General features: G+C 40.8%; 1 protein-coding gene across 1 annotated transcript in view; it reads left to right on the top strand.

The window, feature by feature from the left end:
- PDE3A (phosphodiesterase 3A) overlaps positions 1-25,096 on the top strand; it is a 274,878-nt gene that overhangs the window by 241,648 nt on the left and 8,134 nt on the right. The window contains exons 8-15 of the mRNA XM_059817211.1: positions 190-359; positions 1,681-1,818; positions 7,330-7,441; positions 10,843-10,956; positions 12,434-12,633; positions 14,712-14,915; positions 18,286-18,441; positions 22,341-22,581. Coding sequence (XP_059673194.1) covers positions 190-359; positions 1,681-1,818; positions 7,330-7,441; positions 10,843-10,956; positions 12,434-12,633; positions 14,712-14,915; positions 18,286-18,441; positions 22,341-22,581 — 1,335 coding nt within the window. The remainder of the gene's footprint in view (positions 1-189; positions 360-1,680; positions 1,819-7,329; positions 7,442-10,842; positions 10,957-12,433; positions 12,634-14,711; positions 14,916-18,285; positions 18,442-22,340; positions 22,582-25,096) is intronic.

Genomic DNA, 25,096 nt, shown 5'->3' on the forward strand with positions numbered 1-25,096 from the left:
ATCCCATTTTTACACTCTGCAGGGTATATGCTTTAATGCCTTTGGACAGATTGTCCGACTTTGGACCCAGCCAAGCAGCACATATGTATTATGAGTCAGAGATCCTGTTGCTATTATTCAGAAGGTCACAGGATGACTTTCATGCAATCCTTGCTGTTCACACAACGAGCTTTGTGATTTGTGTTGTAGATGATCCTGCGCAAGCCACTTCTGACTATGAGACCAACAACAGTGATAGCAGTGATATCATACAAAATGATGATGAGACAGATTGCTCCAAAGAGCAGACACGGAAGGGATCCGTCTGTAGGACATACACGCCTGAGACCATCATTCTGCATCCCTTGATACCACCTGAGGTAGCTTGTTTAAGTTCCAGTTGCACAATAGACTGAGTGTATAGTGACACTGGGGGAAAAAAAAGCAACAAAAACCCAAACCAACCAAAAAACCAAAAGCCCCACAAAAAAAACCCTAGGGCTGTCTAAAGATTGTGACCATGGTTTTAAGCAACAATTGTAGCACACTCCTACCTTGCAGTAGGAGGATTGACTTTGAAGAATTGAAAGGAACCAGTGAAATGTGTAAAAGCTACTAAGCACTGGCCACTTGTGAAACACTAACCATCTATTTTGATGAATAAATATGTTTACAGATCTGGCATTAGGCATTTCTGAAATGTCTGGCTTCTGTGTTAGTACTGCCTTTAAAGGGAACGGATTGGAAAGAAGAGAAATTATCGTCTCAGACTACCAGCATGATATATAGTCTTCCACTTCAGCTTCTCAATGGCCTTGCAATCTTGGCTAATATATACAGTGGTCCTTATTTTAAAATAAATTAACACTTGTCTGAGAGTGCTGGATGATATTATTGTTGGTGTATGTCTTGAATATAAGAACATTGCACATGGTGAACGAGTGCTGATCTTCTCATGACTACTGTATTCAGCTGTAAGCTTGATTGAGACGTAGAGGGAAAGCTTTGTTTAGTTAAGCTTTCCACAGTCTGTTGTACAACTGAATTAATAAATTTAAGTTGGCGTGAGCTCTTGAAAAATTTATTGTACTCTGTTGAACTGGAGTTGGACATGCTGAGAGAAGGCATTTTCCTTGAGGTATTTTGTCATTTACTCATCTACAGTTTCTTAGTAATAATGAAATTCAAGGAAGTACACAGGAAGAAATGTGAAAGGAGGGGCATAACCCATCTTTTATTTGCAGACCTTGAAAAACAGGAAGGTTTCAGTTTAAGAAGTACAAGTCTTCACTTGGACCGAGCTCCATTAGCCATGTTAGATTGTAATGAATGGGTCCTGATGCGGAAGTAGAAACTGAGCGCTTTTCCCTCTGTACTGCAGCAAATTTCACAATGAAGAAGACAGACTCCCTTGGAAGTGAATGAATGATTCCCATGAATGAACAAATGAACGTGTCTCATGGATAAGTTCAGAGACTGATGTTTCATATACAGAATTTCCTATTCATTCAAGTGAAACAAATTACAAAGGAGAGTGGCTAGCTGCAGGGCTGGTAGAAATGGGGACATCTCCGCTGAGCTGAGTAAAGTACCATCAACTTACAGATGATGCTAATGTGACCTTAGTTTTTAAGAGTATAAATTTTTGCATGAGATGCGTCACAGAACTAAAGTTCCTCTTTATTCTGATTTCTGGCATAGGACAAGCCTGTACTTGCTCCTGAGCCTCTGGTTATGGACAACTTGGATCCCCTGATGGAGCAGCTAAATAGTTGGAACTTTCCAATCTTTGATTTGGTGGAAAAAATCGGAAAGAAATGTGGTCGGATTCTCAGTCAGGTGAGAAAGATATCTTATCTCCAATGACTGGCTAGATTACTGACAGATTTAGACAAAGTAGTGTTAAGACCCATTGTCCTTACAAGCTGGTCATCCAATGAATTGTGATCCCTGCCACCTAATTCAAAGCTGACAGTATGAACTCCGTCTCATTACATTCCTTACTTTTAAATTTCTATATTTTTAAACTTAAAATTGTGAAAGAAAAAACCACACACCTATTTTGCCTGCTGCTCTCTGCCAATGAGTTTACATAAACGTTTCTGAATATTCTCTTCTATCTGCAGGAGGTGGTGCCACCCCTTACTAAGTTCTTTGTGAAAGGATTTCTCATGGGGTTCAGTATGGAAGGGCTAAATAGTAAATATATTCAGTTGATGCAGGAAATACAGAACTTTGGTCCTTTCTTATACTGGAGACTTCAGTTAGGCAGTTCAAGAAAGCACGGTTTCAGGAAGTGGGGGAAAAAACAGTCCTTGCTATATTCCCTCACCTTTAAAGAGTTGGCACTTTGATAGTAAATTCATATCATTATTACACAGGGAAGACTAATCTACTATGAATCAGGATGTGAGAGCTTACCAGTCTTTCTTTCAACTGTTGGTTTTTCATTCCCTCCTGTAAGTTGAATGCAGGTGCTGACACAGCCTGTCTCTACCCAGCATGATTAACGTCACTTCCATAATCACTTTCTTGGCTGAACTTTCTTCTCTGTTACGCCCCTTTTTCTGTCACACAGACAAATTAGCCGTTTTTTCATATGGAAGTATTGAGGTTTATTGAACAGGAAAGGCATTTATTATTATTTAGGGATGGAAGGGAAAAAAACCCGACAGAATCTGACTGATCTAGTATCACTTTACAAGGCATTATGCAGTGATGAGTGCTAGAAAGTAGAGATTATGTTAATTGGTATAATGTGGGACAATAAACACCCCCCACAAACACAGAGGTTAGTGTGTCAGGCAGATCTCAGTGCAACAAGCTCCAGAGAATGCTGTATCAAATCTTGGTCCCTTGGTGGTTAACTATTGTTCAGCAAGATTCAATTATCCAGTGGTCAACCAGGAAAACCATGGCGTGAATTCAAATTTATTCTGTGGTCTGCCTTGTATTGTTCTGTAGCTTGGCAAGTAGCATCTGTGTTTAACCAGCCTGCCAGCTCTCTGGGTTAATTTTAGAGAAATAGGCAGACTACGGCTGGATGTGGATATTGATATAAATTCAGTGATGATCATTGAGACACTTTTGCACCAGACAGTGAGAGTGTGATTAAAATGCTCTTCTAGATCATATTGGTCAAGTTGTTTTCTAATAGCGTAGAATGATAATAGAATGATAAATGAAACATAAGGAAAAACAGAACTTTTTTTAATGGCATAACCAACAGTTTGGATAAGCCAAAATTTGTTCTGGTTTTACATGGGTACCTCTATAGGTTTTAAGCACTTTACCAAGTTGCATGGAGTTCTGTACCTCTCAGGACAATTCCCCTGTGCTTCCCTCAATTTGCACTGAAGCACCACACTCTGTTTCCCAACATCTGCTTTTTTGCACAGGTTCTGTGCATGTTATCTGTTTTGCAGTGCCACAAAATGAGGCCTGTGAAATAAAATAGAGAAGCTTTAATAAATAATATTTGTGATCAAAATTCAACATTTTCTGTAACAGCTGTTTGTAATAACTCCCACTCCCTAAGAGCAGAACGTAGCAAGTTCAGCCTTGTTCATAAAAGAAAGATAGATCCTTTAACGCTTTCCCCCACCTCCTCAGATGTTCCTAACAAAATTATTTTCAGAAATAAGAGAACTAAAATAAATAAAACTTTTTCTCCAGCCAAAAGTATTGTCTTTTTCTTGTACAATTTTTAAATCCTGGGATATTATAAACAAAGAAAAACAAAAGCTGTAATGATTTATTCTCTGTGTTTTGCCATCAAATGGACTCATCCATTAAAAATAAGTAAATTAACAAGCTGAATTAACTATGTTTGCCTTGCTAGGTTAAATTTATGAGACGGAACAAAGCAGAGTTGACACGTGCCTCAAGGGAAGCATTCAGTTTAGAAAGCAAATGCTGGCTTAGCATCTTTAAAGCTGCTTGAGATGTCTGTTTCTTCTTTTTGGAATGTTAAATTGATATAAAAAGACCCCAAAACAGTCAGCAGCCATAAAAGCATCTGCGCAAAGTACAGTGGCAAGCACTCTAAATGTGGCACTAACAAATACGCATGATAGGGGTTAGAGAAGGATTTATATGCCAGTCTCATTTCAGAAAGGAACAGCAGAGCTCTCCAACTGAGTTGATGCTTCACAACAGGCCATAAAGTTAGATAATGTCTTCAGTCACACTTAACACTCTTGTTACAGCTCCTATAAATCTAAAACCTGTGGAAGAGAAACTCATTTGCCTTGGAAAGCGAGTAAAATTTAAAAGAATAGGCTAAAATCAAGGTCTCTCTCTAGCTTTTATTACTGGGCCCATAGGGACAAGACGTGCTGGTGGTGCTCCTATGGTCTCAGCACACAAGCAGTGTCAAGGCGGGGTGGCATCATTGCAGTGCGTGTGAGTTGGTCCCTGGTTGGTACCAAGAGGAATGTTTGGTCATCTCCTCATCACGCATGGCTTCTGCAGAGAGAAAGTGCAGCCGTTATATGAAGGAGCGAGGGAAATCAATCCTTGGGGGATGGGATATTCCCAGGATCGTCACAGTGGCCCTTGTGAGGAGTTGTGTTTGTCAGAGCCAGAGACCAGGTGCTGACAACTTAAAGGAAACACACGTTTGAAGAAAGAAAATACAAGAGAGAAAAAAGGAGTGCAAGAGGGTTGCCTGCAAACAACGAGTAGGGAACCCTAACTTAAACTTTGCACATGTCCTCCAAAGAGAGCCATTTATGTGTGTCTGCAACACCCAGGAGAGGAGCTACATGTGAATAACAATCCCCATTTTGAAAATGGCTTCCATTAGGAATCATTCAGGAGAAGTGTTTGTCCTTCTTCAGGCAGCACTGCCAGAAGTATCTGAGTTATAAATGATTCATTCAAGTGTTAGCAATTGTTGCAGAGACAAGCAGAAAATGGAGGCGGGAGGGAAGAGGCAGTGTGCAGCACCCACTGCCAAGCGCCTGGCAGCCCTCTGAGTTTCCCTGGGCTTGTCCCTGGCAGTGGGGACTGCACCGCGGCTGCAAGGGCGCTGTGCTCAGCCCCTCGTATTCTAACTCCCCGGGAGCTCATGAAGCAACATGAGGTTTGGGAAGGAAGGATTTTAAAAGAGAGGAGCATTTAAAAATGGTTAATTCAGAGCAATGAATAAACAAAAATACACAGTTTTTCGGTTTTTTTAAATGAAATAAATTAGTTAGTTGACTTTCTGGAAGACATCAATGCCCTTTTTTCCTCCTTCTGACCTGCCCTTACCCCTTCCTTCTCCCCATTTGCTAAGAAAGAGAGAAAGAAAGAAAACATTACAAAATTGTCCAGGTGACTTGCTTGGCTGTTTGTGCTTTCTAACGACCACAGAGAATAATGCCATTTTACTCCAAGTCATGGGGAAGAGCTGTCATTCATATCCATCACAGTCACCTTTGCTTCTTTTCAACTGCTGTGGAATTTCCCGCCCTGCAAAATCCAAGGGGAGAAAAAACATGCTTTTATGACATGCTTTATTTAAGATACCTGTCGAGTATTGGTAGTGTAGACCAGTAAGGTTTGGTCCTGCAGAATAGTATTTTTTTATGCTTCCTTTTTGTATACAGAGATATTTTGCTGGCAATATGAAGCTTACCATTCAGTGGTCTAAAACTAGAGTGTAAAATACCTCATCTCTCCATAGGTGGAAGTTTGGATCCCGGCTGATTTACTTCAACCGTGATTCCAGATAGATAAACAGAATTCTATGCAGTTTCTAATACAAATTATGCACAAAGTCACTCTCTTCGCTTTGCCTCAGTACAGGAGGATCCCATGGGGTTTTTGGAGGGTAAAGGTTTGCCTTCTACAAGCCCTACCTTTTATTCTAACTCATGTCTTCCAGAGCACTGTAGTTCAGTGTAGTTCAGTGTAGTGTAGTTCCGTAGCTCCTTTGCTATAAAGAACTTTATGGCCAACAGCCGTGGCCACAAAGAGAAACTACTACTAGCAGTCATTTTTCTGACTGCATTGCTAGTGGCACTTACACAATTATGACAGGAACAGAAGTAAGAGCTGGGGCCACCAGCAGAACCCCAACTGTCAGATATGTGTCATTAGAGGGGCATCCCAGATGGTGTCAGAAGCCACACTCAACCTGTCTCTACATCATCAGTGCCTGTTGCAATGCTTTGCCAGAGTTAGTTCACATGCAGATTTTTCCTGGTAGGGATGACTGGGGAGGGGGAAGATCATTAATGCTGCAAATTCATATCCTTTTCTGTTATTCTTACTGTAAAAATCCACAGTGGCAGGACATCTGAGGTTTATGTTCATTAAACTTTAGGTGCAGCTCACAGGTCCCAATTTATATACACAATATGCAGAAAGAAACGTGTGTGGATAGCTGTTTGATTTACATTCAGGTGTAGAACACAAAACATAATTCATAACAATTTCTTATGAGTATAGCACTCATCATTCCAAATGCGCTTCAAATTGCTTAGCTGTAGGCAGATCATTACCAGACAGATGGCATCAAAAGGACAGAATTTAGCTAACAGCAGTAAATAAATAAAGAAGCTGAAAGGCTTTAGGGTCCAATTTGTGAAAGAAGTGAACAGGTCAGGCAGTAATCTTACTATGGCCCATTGTTCTGTATGTCAAGTTCAAACTTGTCTTCAAAAGTGTCCATTTTGCAGCAGCTGCAGTCTACATTTCTGAGCCCTCATCTCTCCTGAACAACCCCTCACTCATCCATCACATTCTCCCTTCTGATATGTCCTCTCCCGGATGTCTACATTCATCTTTCCGTGCAGGAACACTTGGAGCAGCTCTGCTTCGTAAGCCGCTTGCTGCCTCTGAAATCCTGTTGGAGAAGTCACCTTTGCCATTTCACTTCCACAGTGGGGGAGAGGGAAAGGAGATAACGCATAGCATCTGCATGGTTCTCTCCTTCTGTCATTCCTTCACTTGTTCCCCCTTTTGAATTGATTTGACTCATGGATGCTCCTTGGAGGAGTTTGTGGGGAAATTTTTCCCAAGACACTAAAGACCTCTGGATATCTTCCTTTACGTGCGTATGTTTCTGAGGTGCTTGTAAAATTTGGGGCATCCATATGCCTGAAAGGAAGAGAAGAACATCTGGAAGGGTGTAATGAAGGAATGAGGAGGACTGTTTGGTACTAATAGCTTGTCTGTTTGGCTATGTAGCCACACCCCTATGAAATGCAAATAGCTGCAGCTATAGCTGAGTCAGATGTACTTGAGAAAATACTACCAGGAAAGCAGGTTTTCATGCGGTAATTCAACAGAGTGATTTTTATATCTAATTTTTAGAGTTTTTCTGGTCTCTTTAGCAGCATGGTTGTTTTGGTTTTTCAGGTATCATACAGGCTTTTTGAAGACATGGGACTGTTTGAAACTTTTAAAATACCAGTGAGGGAATTCATGAACTACTTTCATGCCTTGGAATGTGGATACCGAGAGATACCTTGTAAGTAAAAATTCCCAGCAGATAATGATGCTTCCTTAAAATTTTGGGTATTTTCCACACACTTTGTTATTGAAGCCTTTCTTCTATCATTATAACAGCTACCTTTTTTTCTTCTGCTACATCACAACCAAATGGAAGGTGCTCTAGTAAGAGGTTGGTGCTGAACCACAGCCTCTCATCTTTTTTTCATTGTATTTAATGTTTCATGTTGTTTCATAATAATTCATGGCAAATTCTATGCAAGCCTGAAACCATATAAAGCTACTATAGGTACAAAGAACTGTTTCCTTATGATGCCAGCATGCCCCAGTTCCTCAATTGGAGTTTATTGAAACATTTCTCCCCCATAAGCAATTTGGATTTTTACACAGTAGCGGTGCTATGCTACCGAAGGAGATAAGCTTTGTAAAGCAAAAAAACATGCCAAGCAGATGAGTGCATCCTGTTCTGCAACTACAGCTCAGCTGGTATTTTTCAGTGTGGATCATTTATTTCACTGAAAAGTCATCCCCAAAGTATTTACTAATTCAAATCAAATTTACCAAATCTCTTCAACTGCAAAAGACTCTTTTTTTCCAGGAGGAGAGAAGGAGTTATAACCCCATTTAGCTGGCAGGTAACCTCAGTGTTGAGGAATATAGGACAACCTGTTTTCTCCCACCTCCCAGAAAAATATCTAAAATATTGGTTTAATAAGTTATAGTCTCTCTCTCAAAATATTAAATATCAATTGGAACAGCTACAGTGGGAGAGATTGAAGGAAAGCTACCTCAAAATGCCTCCCAAGCAGGTGGTTTGGACTCTTTTCTGGGAAACTGAGAGAGCAAATTGAAAATCTTTCTTTGTGTTTCAACCTGAACAGGGATTTGAAGCAGCAGATTATAGCCTGAGGGGGTTATAGGTGGATGTCCCACAGTCTGTCTGTCCTACTGGAGCCATTTCTCTTTGTTTAAAACATTTAATTATTTGTAGTTTCAGGAATTTTTGTGAATCTAGCCCTTCATTTCTGTGGTTTTTCTTAAATGTGTTTCATTTTAGTAAAGCAGAATATTTTGTCTAATCCAAAATTAATTTACTGTCCAGTTTTTCATTTCTGTGAAGGGGTGAAAACCAAAACAACTTGTTTGGACTTAACTGCTCTCTCTTCTGGTTGCTGAACTGAAAAATGGGTTATTCACACAAAACTAATGGTGACTATCCCAGTTGGATTAAATCAGTACAAGTTTCACAAGAGGCTAATCCAGCCTTTACTCCTGAGAAAAACAGTAGACCCCTATGCAGGGCCATTCTCTAGGTTTTGCATGAGGAGATTAGTGTCTCAGGAGAGATGTTGTTAGTACTTCAAGGAAGGCAGGGGAGAGGAGACTCCTTCCTTATTTTACTTTCTCCTTGCCAAAAATAACCATTCCTATGCTGCTTACTGTTTTGCTGTTAAAAATTCCAGCTAGTGATATTTAAAGGGAAGGTCACAGGGAAGAGAAAGGAGAGCAAGAGAGGAAAGCAAGGAGTAAATAAAAGGGCCAAGTGGCATGACATGCTCACGTTTAGTGAGTAAGCAAAGTAATTGCAAATTGTGAATATAATAAACCTTTCTGTGTTACACCCATCCGCCCTTGGCAGGCGGGATACTGCTGATTTTCGGCATAGACAAAGTAGGTGGCTGCCTCAAGCACTGGAGCATAGGCTCAGCAGGATGGTAAGCCCTTCTCTGCCAGAGCCAGGGAAATGCAGGCTGCTTGCCCCACTGATGGTAGGGGTTAGAAACGTGGGCTCAGCAGTGCTGCTCTGGAGGGGGCAGGTGGCTCTTCCCAGCAGGAGCAGGCATTATCCAGCCCCTAGCAATGGCAGGAGGGCAAATAGAGCTCTCCAGGGTGCTTTCTCCATCCCAGGTCTTCTCCTTCCTTCCTCTTCTCCCATAGAAGGAGCGGCCTTAGGGTGAAGTTCAACTTCAGTGCTGAGAAACCCTCTGTCAGCTGCACACTGCCTGTGTTCAGGATGCAGCAGGTATAAAACCGGGTTGCTTACACGTCGTGCTGCCAGTCCCTTGTACTCCCCCTGAGCACAGAGTTTTTTTCACCCCTAATGAATCTGGTCTACTTTACTTATTACTTCTTAGAGAGGGCTTCTGGACTTGTGTGTTGGTAATTTTTCCTAACGAAGGATACATATAATCTCCAGTGTTATCCTGATTCTTGACCATTATCTTTTTAATACAACCTAGTTCTTCACCTGTTCCCATTACCCTGTTCGGGCAGTTGGTTTGCCAATGAGACACACCTGACTGATTGGCATTACCAAGGTGTCTCTAATTAAGATGACTGATTACCTAGTGATGTAGCCAGTTACTGTGACTTTTATAGATGGGGGTGACCCAGCAGTGGAGTCCCACATTTTTGTGCTTTGTCCTCTGAAATGCATCTTTCCACAACTGCGGCAGCAGTAATGTAGCCACAGGTTGTCATGCAGATTAGCGGATTTCTTTGTGTTTAGGTAGTCACTGTAGAAGACACCTGTGCTCTGCCCAAAACTAGCCTGAATCACAAGCTGAAATGCTTGTCCTTCAGTGGTTTAGCTCCAGGTGTAAGCTTGGGTCCTGCCACAGCAAAGTCTTACCCCTCTTTCAGCATCATGGTTGCTTTTTGCTAGAGTATGTTTAGATGATGTTTTGTGCTGAACTAGCATGTGATTCTTTTTCAGCCAGTTGATTGTGGGACAGTTTATCTGGCCTTGAAGGATTTGGTGGTGTGAGCCTTGGGGTGACTCTTATCTCTCATTTCTGCAAAGAGAGCTTGTAGTAAGCCAGATTACAGGGTCCAGGGCCTGAACTCTTATCTCGGGCCAGAAAACTGCAGAAAGAACCTGGTTTAACTGTGCAGTGTACACATATCCTGAGTTTAATTTTTTTGCAGTGCAGCTGCTAGCACAGCACCTAAATTTGCTCAGGTAGAGTCAGGTAAGTGTTACCTGCCTTGTATTTAGAAGCTGACGTGGATGAGATTTTCCCACTGATTTCATTTGAATTAGAGGTTAACAGTGCATTTTTACCCGATGGCATTTAACTAGCTAAAGGCAACCACTGGAGTAAAGGATTGGAGCTGGTAGCACAGGTCGGGCTCCTTGTTTAACACTTCTTCGCAAAGTTTCCCACATTGCAGAACCCACTGCTTCTCTGCAGTTTTCTCTTTCTAGACTGGTGTGAGACATACCATTGAATGCGCTTCAACTTTATTAAAAGAAGAACCGAGCATTTACAGAATACAGCTGTTTTTCGTGCTTGTGATAATGTTTGATTTGTGTCTGCTCGATTGACTGCCACACGGTACCCACTAGATGGTGCTGATTTCCCTCTGTCAGAAATACCCTCCATGTTTAGTAGCAGGGTCATTTGCTTTGTATCACAGATCACAACCGAATCCATGCAACTGATGTTCTACATGCCGTTTGGTACCTTACTACTCAGCCCATCCCAGGACTCCCAACTGTGATTAATGATCATGGGTCAGCAAGCGATTCAGGTATATTTAAATGTGCAAGTATATATGTTGTATGTCTAAAGGTTTTGTCATGAAATTTGCTGTAAGAAAGCCAACAATTGAGGATTGCGTGCAGTACTTGTTATCATACAGGCTTTTAAGTTCCATAGTATATTGGATGTTGAAGGTCTTAACATATGTTTGTGTAACTTTGAAGAGAATGGAATTGGTCCTCCAAAATCTAATACTTTACATTTATCAATGTGTGAATGCCAGCCTTTGTGGTCACCCATAACAACAGACGTTTGTTACCATTTGATTTTTACAATAGCTTTTTTCCTAGGAAAACTGTATTAATAATGCTTTTAAACGCTGCTCCAGAAGCAGTGTAGACTCTTAAATCCTCAAACTCTGCATTGTTTTGCTATTACAAAACCTCTGGGGCATGCAGGTAGTGCCGTGCACTTGCCACTGCCATGGTCATGAAGTGTTCCTTTGCCTTTCCTCACTGTTTCCAAAGAAAGAGACTTTTTACCGTTTTGCAACTAGTTTGCCAGACCACTTGTCTGCTGTTTTGTGATTGCTCCTTCCAGGAAGCTATTCTTATTGCATCTTTATATTAACTTCTCCAGGTTCTACTGTAGCAACTAGAGGACCTGTCTGTATTTTGTGGGAGTTCTGAGGGAGTTACTGGAAAAGCAGGAGTTTGTTCCACAGACACCACTTCCACTTCTGCTTTTTTTGGTGGTGTATGTGTGGTACATACATATCATTTGTGAAACTCTTCAGGATGTTTTGGTGGGGTGGGAAACATTCTTATTCCTTGAAAAATTTATTAGCAAGGGTTGTTGGAGGCTTTGTAGTTGAGGTGAAATGGGTGGAATGAAAGGGGTTGAGTTTTGGGGCTTTTTGGTGGTTGTTATTTGAAAGACATTATTCAGCTGCATGTAAGATCCATTCAAGCAGATTAAATTAGCAAAGCATCTCGCTTAGTATCTGCCTCTGACAGGCATATTCAAGCTGCTTCAAAAAGAGGCTGTTAAGAGGATTATCAGCAAAGATCCAAAGTCTAGACCTTTGGATTGGAAAACATGCACCGTAATCAAATTAATAAATGCTAGTCCATAGCTTTAAGGACTATTAGTGTCTTATAGACTAATCTATATGGTGAAGCAATTAGAGGAAGGAGTGGGAAGATCGAGTTACCCACAAAGCTCCAGCATGGCCATGAATCCATGCTTTATCGCTGGTAACTTACATAGTTTGAGAATAGGCTCTGCTGGATGGCTGGAAAATCCCCAGGTGGGATCAGAATTTGTTCCTTTCCAATTGTGTGCCTTATTGCACTGGATCATGTGCACAGTGTCAGAAAGCACTGAGGTCAGAATGTGTTTACTCTTCTGTTTTGTATTGCAAATTTGCTCCTTCTCTTCCTGCTTTGGTGCTTCTATCTGTTTAAGTCAGTCATCGAAAAAGTGGTAAGGATTTTTTTTTTTTAAATTTATTTATTTCTGCTCAGATTCTGACAGTGGAATCACTCATGGCCATATGGGTTATGTGTTTTCGAAGACATACACACCTACAGATGACAGCTATGGATGCCTAGCTGGCAACATTCCTGCCCTTGAATTGATGGCTCTTTATGTAGCTGCAGCCATGCATGATTATGATCATCCAGGAAGGACTAATGCCTTTTTGGTAGCAACGAGTGCTCCTCAGGTAAATAAATCTCAAGCAGTGTTGTTATTAAGTTTGGAAGGATTTGATAACAGCTTCTCCTTGCCAGTGGTGCCTGTGGCTGCCATTAAGCACAAGTCTACCAAATATTTTGAAACAGCTTATCAAAGTGACAGAAATAATCACTTCACTTGGGGATTACCGGTAAGTCTTCTTACACACCCTCACCACCCTCCGTTAGTAGAGCTATTAAGAAAGGTACTGATAAAACGTCTTAGTGAAGGAGAAGCTAATGCTCTGCTGACTGATAGAGAATCTGTAACTGTGAAGAACGGGAAGAATTATTCTACCCAGTAAGGCTCAGAAAGATTAAAATAAAATGAAAAAACACCTATCTAGTTGACAGTGCACCATGAAAGTTAGTTTGTGCATGATGGTAACATATTTTCTGTTGTTCCTATAGAATATGAGCAGCTGCAGTCTTTTATGAATGTATTTTTACACTGTGCAACTATCAGGATGGGGGGGGGTGTGTGGAAAATAATCTCAGTTTTATAAATGAAGAATTGAGACTTACCTAAAGTTACACAAAAGTTGCTGCCAATGCTGGGAGTTGAATTCAGCAATTCTGAGTCACTGTTTATTGGCTTAATTATGAGATCATCTTTCCTTACTTTACATAGCTGACCTACCTGGCTTCAGCATACTGTGCTGAAAAATATTTCTATGGACAAAGAAAGAAAAAAAGATAGCTTAATGGTGAGAAGTTGTGTAGGGATGCAGAAATTCTGGATATACTCCCCAACTTGCATCCAGACTTCCTCTCACCAAGAGCAAGTCACCTGAACTTGCTCTGTATCAGTTTCTGTCTATAAACTGGTAGTAATACTTCTCATCCTTGCAACATCTGTCTGTGATTGAGAACTTTGATACTCTGGCCAGGTAAATAGATTGATAGAAGACATATGCTATCCTTAAATCTATTTTTAAGAAGTGAGTGTTACAGCTTAATGGTTATAAAAATCACCAAGGGAAGTTAGTTGATTAGCCTTAATGTATTGTCCCTAGTTTGAAAATAAATTAATGGGAAAAATTCAAATTCTTCTTGTTATTTTTTGGGGGTTTGGTTTGTTGTTTGGTTTGTTTTTTTTAAAATCTGGTATCACCTGAAATTTGCAGAACTTGTATTTGGTATCTAGTTTTTTTCTTCTTTTTCATGACAAGCAGTATCAGCTTCCAGTAATGATGAAGTGCTGCTGTATTAAAAATCTGACCTCAGGAGTTGGGCCTGGGTAGCAGAATATATCTATCTCAAATGCTTACTGTGCAGTTAGGCAAGATGGGCTGTAAAGCTGAGTTGCTTCAGCAACCTGCTCTCTGGGGTAAGGAATAAAGAATAGATTCTATACTTTAGGATAGGATTGAATTTTTTCATCTCTAGATGACAGAAAAATATAATTGAAATGAAAAGCCACTAGAACGTATGTGTATATATTTGTGTAAAAAGTTACAAAACTTGTATCTATTTTACATAGCAGCATATTTCCAAAAGCGTTTCTTTCCATAAACCAAATTGTCAAAAGACTGAATGCTGCTGAAGTGGAGAGATTTCCTGGATAGTTGTTGCCCATTTTCTAGATCTTGTTTTGGTGAAGATTTAATCAATTTTGGATTTTAGCATTGAGAAATCTGTCAGGCTGAGTGTGCTAGGTACAAACATCAAAGGCAATAATCCCTGTTAAGTGAGGTTAGTTCTGAGAAACAGGGAAGCACACACCTATATTATATTAGTCATTAATTTGTGGCCTGGAACCAAATAATCTATTGTCATATGATGCAGTTCAGTTAGGAACCAAAGACCTTGAGCATGAAACACACAGATTTTTCAAATCAATCTTCCAATAAGTTTCCACCATCACAACAATTCAGGTGTCTGCTACTAGTCCTGCCAAAATCTCATCTTCAAACCTCAAGAAGTTCTTTAAAAAAAAACCCCAAACAAATCAACCAAACCTGAACTTTCCTCATGCATCATCCCCACATCATTCTCATTTCTGCATTGCAGTGTTTCTTTTATTACGAGGTTTCTCAGCTTTCAACTGCCCACATTACTTTCACAGGCAGTGCTGTACAATGACCGCTCCGTCCTGGAGAACCACCACGCCGCTGCTGCCTGGAACCTTTTCATGTCGAGGCCAGAGTACAACTTCCTGGTCAACCTCGACCACGTGGAGTTCAAGCATTTCCGCTTCCTCGTCATTGAGGCAATTTTGGCTACTGACCTGAAGAAACACTTTGATTTTGTTGCCAAATTCAATGCCAAGGTAAGAAGATTGGTTGCGGTTTCTGGTGGATGGTCAGAAAAGATCATGGGGCTTGGTAGCATGACAGTGAAAAGGCTAGAAAGGCTGCTGTGTTGCTCTTTCTTCTGAATGTCCTTTTGGCTGCTGTAAAACATTCTGTTGAATAGGAATCTGGCACTTCTGTTATTTTTTACTTATTTAAATTTAGTGGCACAGCTTCTTTTCTTATATATGTTTAGTTTTTTCAGAAAGTGGTTTAAAGCTGACGATATTATGGACTATTTGAATGTAAATCTCACTTACATCCTACTTTTCAACATTGTTTTCTTGTTCACTGGCACTTCAGACCTATTAGCAAAGCGCTCAGAGGAAAAAAATCAAAGGTGTTACCAAGTTTCCATAATGGCTAAATACTTAACGTGAGTTTTTATTGGTTTAATTGTACTGTAATATTATCAAAGTACAGAAATCATAACAATTTTTAAATTCTCATTTCAAATGCAATGAAAGCATGATCTTTCTTTCCTACTTTGTTTCAAATGGGTAAACGCCAGAGAAAGGTCACTAAAGATCTTTCCTGCATGTTCCATTCAGTGAGTATAAAATGGCAACCCCGGGAAACCATTCTTAAAAATTATTGTACAGTTTCAACCTAACTTATTGGAAATCACCACCTATCAAGTCACTTTAATAAACTCCATCATCCATCAAAGCTGTTGGCACGTTACCTAGATGATACCTGTCTTTCAAACTGATACTGCCGCCTTGTTCCTTGTGAGAAACACACCAAGCACAGTGTGTTTCTCATCCAGGACTAGGACCTCCTAACTATTTTGGTGACATAGATAAAATGCTTTCTTGTAGTATTGCTTAGGATGGGCCTGTATCCTGGAATTTTGAAGTCTCCAGATGTATGACTGGTTTTATTTTCCATTTCTCTGTAACATCTCTCTCTGTTAGGCTTTAAGAAGCTGTAAAGAAAGGCCTTAGATTATGGTCCAGGGTAGACAGAGAACTGATCTGTACATCCGTAAAAGTCTGAACTCCTTCTGCACCCCTGCTAGTCATGTCCCAAAACCTCCAGTAATATCAGGGGGTCTTAATTTTAAACTCTGGGATCATTTTTACCGGCCTAATTTCCTCGTAAAGAATTGAACAGTATTGGCAGTTTCTCATCTGTCAGGGCTACAGTGACAAGAAGGCACTGGGAATTTAGACTGTCTGAATATATCCTTTGAATTTGACAGTTTGGACCAAACCCTTCACTTCTGTGAACATAAGTAAGGAATGAAAAAGACAGGCTAAACCAGTGATTACTGTGGCTTTGTCACAGAGAATAACTGTCTTAACTGTGGAAGAGGACAAGCTTGGCCAAAGTACTAGGCATAAATTGTGGATATTGAAAACTAAATTTGTCTTAAATTTATCACACTGGACAACGGTTGCTGTAACCACTGTTCTAACCAAGCAAGGTGATACCTGACACACTGCAGATAAATAGGAGAACAGTCTGATGTATCACGTCCTGCCAGCTCGCTATACATTTGTAAGGACATCTGTTAACCTCCTTCTCTCTCCTTATTGCTTGAATAGTCAAATGGTCATGCATGGAATAAAAAGTGGAGGAGAAGGTAAATATGTTAACCGGCGCTTGTGGCTGAGCCTGGCTTTCCCAGCGTAATCACTGCCTCAAAAAGAGATTATGTTTGCTTGGCAAAAACTGTTTTGTACCAGAGTGGTCTCAGAGAGCAGACCTGACATGTTTATATATTTGTGGAGGTGCTGTAACTGATAAAATTAACCCTAAATGATCCACGTTATTGATTCAGTTGCCGAACTGTAGTTTAGTATATTGAGGCTACAGTCAGAGAGACCCTTCTGTACAGAAGTCAGTGTAAACACATGTAATGTAAGAATCCTCCTACCAGAAAACTTGCAGTCTGGAAAGTACCAACAAGAAATAATGAAGGAAGCTCACTGTCTGACACTTTGATGATATTAATGCATTGGAGCACTTATTGTTCTCTGACATTAGTTATGTTGGATCATGTGCACGGAAAGCAAAGCCCTCACCATGTGGGCCTACTGCTGTATGGGGCAGGGGACGTGCTGACAGACGACATGGAAGTTTCATGTAGTCATAGCACAACTTTCTATCCGTTTTCAACTATTGCAAGCTTGACAGTTAAAGCTGTCTTTCAAGGAGGGATTTAAATTTTGAAAATTAGGTGGACAGTAGAAGACAGCCCCTCCCACACTAGGAGATTTTCTAGGAGAAAAGGCTGAAATGGGAAAATGTGGCTAACGGCAGTAAAGGTTGGTATCACTGATCGTTTGGAGATGTAAAAGACCGAAGTCCTCAATGCTCTCTCAGCCTCAGTCCTTGTGGCTAAGACCTGGCTTCAGGAATGCCAGGTCCTTGAGGTGTGAGAGAAAGTCTGAAGTGGTGAAGACTTATCCTCAGTGAATGGCATCAGGTTAGGGAGCACTTAAACAAACTGGATATACACAAGTCCGTGGGACCTGATGGGATGTGTATAAATACCTGATGGGGAGAGTAAAGCAGATGGAGCCAGACTCTTCTTGGTGGTATCTGGTGACAGGACAAGAGACAGTGGGCACAAGCTGAAATACAGAAATCCACATTTAAAAGTAAGAAAGGTTGTGTTTACTGTGACGGGGGTTGTACATTGGAAGAGGTAGCCCAGAGAGGTTGTGGAGTTTCCCTCCTTGGAGATATTCAAAACCGAACTGGACACGATCCTGAGCAGCCTGCTCTAGCTGGCCCTGCCTTGAGCAGGGGTGTTGGACTAGATGATCTCCAAAGGTGCCTTCCAACCTCAACCTTTCTGTGATTCTTTAAGGTGACGCTTTTATTTTAGAGCAGTTGATACTATATATCACTTTTTATTGTGGGAGGTATGGGAAAAACAGAGAAAAGGAAAAAGATGAGGAATACTTTCAGACGTGCTTAGCTCAAACAGGGAAATAAGCTTGTTACATGCATCTTCACACTGCCAATTAAATCAGCATGGCATTTGATGGTAATTTATCTTTGTACACCAATTAGGTAGTAACTTCTTGGAAAATGTCATTAAAAGATTGCATTTGTTTGTTTTCCTAGCAAATGCTTTCAAACAGGGACATAATTTGCTAAATATTAATTTCTCATAATTTATCTCCATGTTCATTGTTTTTCTCTAATTTTTCTTTTTACATATTGCTCTACAGCTGATTGTAAATTCCAACCTTGGGTTAGCTCACCTGCTTACACTTGTGATTTTGTTAAATAGCTAAATATATTGTAAGATGTCCCAGGGCAGAACTTCCCCTGTGGATGCATCCTTTTACCCAGGATTACTGTCATGGTTTTTCTTTTTCTGTGTACTAGGTGAATGATGATGTTGGAATTGACTGGACTAATGAGAACGACCGCTTGCTGGTTTGCCAAATGTGCATCAAACTGGCTGACATAAATGGGCCTGCAAAATGCAAAGATTTGCATCTACAGTGGACAGAAGGCATTGTCAATGAATTTTATGAACAGGTAAATAAACGCATGTCCAAAGTGGTATCTGCTGGTTGCATGTCTTGTGTTAAACAGTCCTGCAGCATGCTAGTGCTGGTGATGAGTGAAAATCACAGAGAATAGGGGTGAAGGGGCTGGCTAGAGTTACACTAGTCCATCCTTTTGCTGGATCAGTGATAGTCCATTTGTCACTGAAGCTTCTGATGTGTCCTGAAAGACCTTGGATGATGGGGTTTCTACAGGCTTAACTGTTCCAGTCTGGCACTATCCTTACAGTGGACATGGTGAACAAGTGTTCCTTTCCTCTTTTTTTTTCTGTTGGCAGTCGTCACTTCTCCCTTTCAGTCTTCTTTAGTTCAAACTATCTTTTCATCCTTCCCTCTATGTCTTTTCAAGACATCAGCTGGTTCTTACTGCTCTCCTCTGCAGTCACTCCAGGTGGCTCACAATTTTTTTGACACGTGGTCTCCAAAACTGGACACAACATCCTTGCTGAGGTGATCTAAACAGAGCAGAGGAATTATTTTAGCTTTCCTGTAGGCCACGTCTCTGTTCACACACACAGAACCTTTATGTACTGAGCACGACTGTAACACTGACTTTCAGTTTGTCACAGGCTAACCGTATCTGCTCCCTACATGTTGATCCTGACTCATACTTTGCTTTTTAAGACACTTTCAGCTTTCAGAATGTTTGTCGCTACAACTGCACTAATTATGCAAGGCTGAGCTGATGGTAGCACAAGGAAGGAGGTCAGTCGCAGATTGATTTACAAAGACCTGGGAGTACAGCCAGGCACTGGTCCTCTCCTGCCAGGTGCAAGGGAGCCCTTAATTGAACCTTTTCTCATTATAACCTATTTAGCCTTGCCGAATGCAAGGGACAGGGCTGTTCCCACACTATTCCTCTGTTTCCTGAGTGGGAACATATTTTGAATGTGCTGGTTAGACTAAACTCCACATCCTGTCTTTTCGAGAGGAAGCAAGCAGGCTAAATCACTGAACCAGACACCCCACAGACTTCTCAGGGAGGCTGTGCAGTAACTTGAAGTCACAGACTAATCCCTTTTAAAGCCTTTTCATCTTCCCTTAAATTTCTGGTACTTACAGTTTGGAAAAAAACAGGATTTTCTGCTTGTGCTGCCTTCTGGAGTATGTAAAGAAATGGGAAAATGGACAAAATTCAGACATTGACCTGAAGCTCCTTCATTTATTTCAGATCTCCTGAGGAAAAGAAAGAACAATGACCCTTACATATATTACATATATAGTTGGTTCCATTTTTCTTTTCATTTTTTCTTAAAGAAAGAGAGTGAGTCCCGTAACAACAGCGGTCAACCTCCATCTCCCAAATTTTCTTTCAGGAAATGCTTTTCTTCATATTTGCCTGTTTTCATTACAAGTCTCCCGAGAAATTGTATTTCACTTAGTTCTGGTGATGATCATAGTTTATGCGGGTGACGTGTTAATCAGATATATGATATGACTCTCCTTTGATCCAACATAACTAATGTCAGAGGGCAGTAAGTGCTCCAATACATTAATATGGTCAAAGTGTTGGATAGTGAGCTCTGAATCAAGCTTGGGAAGAACACATGCGAGAGGATACTGCATTAACTGTTCCACAGTAGGAATCTGGGTTATTTTCCATCAGTCAGAAAGGTGTGCTACTAATGTTTTCATGGTCTTGGAAGCTGCTCCAAAGGACTGTTGGAGATTATCTTTCTTAAAATCCTATAATTAAAAAAAATACATTTAAGTTTTATCCTCTCTGCAAAATTTGATTCAGAGTAACACATATGTTATCTTTGTTAATGGCATTCCTTTTGGCATGGGTATTATGGGCAAATGTATTTGAACTCTTGGCTTGCAAATTCCAAGAGGTCACCTAGTCAGTAAGATATTACAGTTTTTGGGGTTTTTTTAGTTTTAATAGAAGATGTGTATTCACTGTATTGAGAAATCGACACGTCCCAGTGGGTTTCCTGTTTTGTTTTTTTTGCGTGGCAGGGGTTGCCATGCTGACAGGAGACTGGTGGGATTGAAAACAGAGAATGTTTTCTTCCTAGGATTTTACTTTTGGCATTAAGGAGGATAAGCGAGATTCTCAATTTATTTAACCTAGGTTAAAATCTGATTTTCTTTAATGTAGTATTCTATGACAGCTGTATCAAACCATCTTGACCATGGTTTTGATAATCATATTTTTACTGAGAAGGGAAAAGTCTTCATTTTCTCATTTCTAAAAAGGAGAATTTTATAGGAAGTTTGAATTTCCCTGGAACTGTTATCAAAAGCATACATATGTACATTCAACCTATGCTGGGAAAATAATGAACTATCTTTCTTGAATTTCTTTTAATAAACACCAATTCCTTTGAAGAATTTAACTCCGGTATAGAGAAAAACTCCTTATTAAAAACGTGCTGCATAGAAACATTCAAAATCCTGTGTCATGTTGTTACAGTATGTTTCCTTTTCTTCCCTCCACATGCTCAGCATACTTATTTGGAGACAGATTAGACATATTAAAAAGAATCAAAAAACGCACTGCAAGATGTTTCACATAATAAATCATGTTTTAATGGAACATGAAAAAAGAATTTGCAAACATTTCAATAGTCAGTTTTCTTCCCACTACTGATAGCTCACAACCAGGAAATCTCAGATGTGTTACTGTGAAGAAGAGTGAGCTGCCACCTTTTCTTAATTTGCTTGCTATTTCAAGAATGGATTGCATGTTTCCATGTTTTGTTAACACTAATATTTTGCCTTTGATGATTGAACATAACATTTTGGGGTAGGTTATTATAAAAGTAACAAAACAAAACACAAGGAAATGAGACATTTGTCGTACATGCTTCAAAATTTAACTCTCATTCTTTGGCCTTCCCGGAAATCAGCAGGGTGTTGACCAGATACATTGTCCAGGACTTCTGGAAAATTTAGGTCACAAGGAGATAAATTTGGGCAATCTGTAACATAATGGAAACTGAAAATGTCTCTCTAAATTCTAACCTATATTCTCAAATATAGATCACTGTATTGTAGTAAAACATTAATTTGCATATCAGACTTGATTAGGGGGATTAGATTTTTTTCTTGGGGAGGTGGCATCCAGTCTTGACATGTCTGCTCAGCTGAAAATTCATTGCTATCACCAGAAGCTTTGCTGTGATAGGGATGAGTGAGTATATCAGACTTGGTTCTGCAAGAAAGTTTTACCTTCTTTTACATCGTGAGAGAAGGGAGAAAAAAGTTTTCCTATACGTCCCCTCTACCCTCTCTCCCCAAGAAAACCTAGCAAAAAGCTTTATGGGAAAGATTTACTGCTTTTGAGTAACCCCTGCTTTCGTAAGGATCATTCTAATAGTCCCAGGAAACAAATACTTATGTCCCAAAGCCAAGAGGACCTCTCCATGTTATGTACAGTAAGGACAAAATTAATAAGAAAAACTAGTTCAATGAGATAGCTGTTGCTTGTAGAAGTTCAGTCTTGTTCCCTGCAAACAGGTGACTGACTACAAGGTTATTGAGAGCTAACAATCACAAATTCAGAAGGGATTTTTTAAAATAATGTAAACAAAGAAAGAAAATAATTTTCAAATTTTCACGCTCACAGTGTAAAGTGCAGGACAAGGGCAGTGGGCATCATTTTGCACAGTCATCAGCTAACATCCTCGTTAAATTCACACTATCGGTAGTGGGTCCTCTTACAAGAAAAGAGCTGTAACTTTGATTAACCATTTGACATGATGGCACTGTAGTAATGTCATGCTGGCGTGCTATGGAAGTGGCATTAGAGTTGAATTACTTTTCTTTCATCATTTTTAATTGCTTTGATGTGCATTACTCCTTTTTGTGACATGGTTTTGTTTCATTTACTTCAGAGAAATTACCGCTATTTTTCATCCCCAGGGTGATGAAGAGGCTAGCCTGGGCTTGCCAATCAGTCCTTTCATGGATCGCTCTGCTCCTCAGCTGGCACACCTCCAGGAATCTTTCATCACTCACATTGTGGGACCACTATGTAATTCCTATGACTCAGCAGGGCTGATGCCAGGAAAATGGATAGAAGATAGTGATGAATCAGGAGACACTGATGAGCATGAAGAGGAAGAAGCAGCAGAAATGGAAACTTGTGAAAATGCTGAATCCAGTAAGTTGTTCACACATATTTTTCAACAGAGCAAGTTCCATATTGTGACCAAAAACTAAACAGCCATATTGTAAAAGCATGGAGACTGTGAGCTGGTCAGGTTCAACATGGGCCTCTCCAGAGTCACAGTGATTCAGTGCTGTCCTTGGTGAAGCTGGCATGTAGCCAGTTATGTTGGTAATGGAGATGCTCCATGGTTTCAGGACTGATACACATTGCTGTTCATACCTATTACTCATTTCTACCTTCAGTTGCGGTCTCTGGTGGTGGATCACCCACCCGTCTGTGCACGAGAGCTCTTTAGACTATTTCAGCACTGACGTTAGTAGACTGCAACAATTTCAGTTGAAGAAAGGACAGTTGGGAGAAGATTTTTTGAGGACAGCACTCATCATTTCCATGAGTTAGCATGATGTACAGGAATAATAGAATGAGGCTCTGAGATGCTGATGCAGTAAAAGAGTTTTTAGCAATGGAAGTATTTTAATGCAAATCTTTTAATGCAAGGTAATGTGTGGAGAAGTGCGGGGAGAGAATTGGCACTGAGCATTGCTGTGTTGCGTGCTGGGAGTTGCATCACTTGGCCCTTCTGGCTAATCAGTACTAAAGCTGATAGTCTCCTGCCTCTCCTCCAGAAGGACAACAGTGCCGACGTTTGTCATACTGAGAGGAAAACTTTGTACCTTGAAAGGAGATCTCAGGAACTTGTTGGAAGTGATTTTTAAGAGAAAAGGCTACAACTGTAGGCCTGTTTCTTTTACCAGTTTAATCCTGCGTGTGTTACCTTTTCCTCTCTTTCATGTTCCTCCTCCCTCTGAATTTTCTACTACTGTTCTTTTATTTCCTTCCTCCGGGTCATCTTTCTCTCCCTCCCTTATATCTCTCCCTTATATCTAATCCTTCTAGAAAGCACCAGCCTTAAGTGCCTAGTGAAATACTGATACATAGCTTTTTCTCTTAACAGCCTCACTTTTTCTGTTCTTTCCCACACACTTTCATGTCCTACTGAGTATCATCCCTATTTTCTGTTGGGGAAGCTGAGAAGCAGAAAGATTTGATGATTGCAATAAGTCACATAAGGATGTGGAACTAAAATCTACATCTCCTGATATGCAGAACTGACCTTTTATCTCTAGTAAGATCCAGGGGTATATGGTTTGTATTTAAGAAATGATTGCTGTTGTTCACAGACACACTTGCACATATTTTAAGTTTAGCAGGTTCACGTGCACAAAAAGTGTTGTTGAGAACAGCAAACATTAAGTAATATAGCACACACAGGTTTATTTCAGCACCTTATGATCTATCAGCTCTGTAATAGCAGGCAGAGCCACATGTTTCTGTGGCAAATTGGCATTTATGGAATTGCCTACCAGGGGAAAAGTGTATGCGATTGGTAACCAACATAGACCCATAAGGCTGGAACTGATATTGCTGTATTAAAAAGAAAGATGAAGGGTGTTCTCGTTTATCCATCCGAGTGTCTAACCTTACTTTGAAATCCTTAGTTTCCTTTCACCTCATTTCTGTATTCATTTATCTTCTGTATCGCTGTGTATTGATTTTGTGTGGCGAGGTTTTGGTAGCAAGGGGGAAACAGGGGTGGCTTCTGTGAGAAGCTGCTAGAAGCTTCCCTTATGTCCAGTAGAGCCAATGCCAGCTGGCTCCACGACGGACCTGCCACTGGCCAAGGCTCAGCCCTTCAGCAACAGTAGTAGCGCCTCTGTGATAACATATTTAAGAAGGGGAGAAACAACTGCACAATTGCAGCCAAAGATAGGAGTAAGAATATGTGAGAGAAACAACTCTGCAGACACCAAGGTCAGTGAAAAAGGAGGGGAAGGAGGTGCTCCAGGCACGGGAGCAGAGATTCCCCTGCAGCCCGTGGTGCAGACCATGGTGAGGCAGGCTGTGCCCTGCAGCCCGTGGAGGTCCACGGTGGAGCAGATATCCACCTGCAGCCCATGGAGGACCCCACGCCGGAGCAGGTAGATGCCTGAAGAAGGCTGTGACGCTGTGGGAAGCCCACGCTGGAGCAGGCTCCTGGCAGGACCTGTGGACCCGTGGAGAGAGGGGAGCCCACGCTGGAGCAGGTTTGCTGGCAGGACTTGTGACCCCGTGGGGGACCCACGCTGGAGCAGTTTGTGAAGAACTGTAGCCTGTGGGAAGGACTCACGTTGGAAAAGTTCATGGAGAACTGTCTCCCATGAGAGGGACCCCACGCGGGAGCAGGGGAAAAGTGTGAGGAGTCCTCCCCCTGAGGAGGAAGGAGCGGCAGAAACGTGTGATGAACTGACCACAAGCCCCATTGCCCATCCCCCTGTGCTGCTGAGCGGGGAGGAGATACAGAACTCGGAAGTGAAGCTGAACCCGGGAAGAAGGGAGGGGTGGAGGGAAGGTGTTTTTAAGATTTGGTTTTATTTCTCATTATCCTACTCTGATTTGATTGGTAATAAATTAAGTTAATTTCCCCAAGTTGAGTCTGTTTTACCTGTGACGATAATTGCTGAGTGAT

This window comes from Gavia stellata, chromosome 4, assembly GCF_030936135.1.
Source record: "Gavia stellata isolate bGavSte3 chromosome 4, bGavSte3.hap2, whole genome shotgun sequence".
Classification (NCBI taxonomy): Eukaryota; Metazoa; Chordata; class Aves; order Gaviiformes; family Gaviidae; genus Gavia; species Gavia stellata.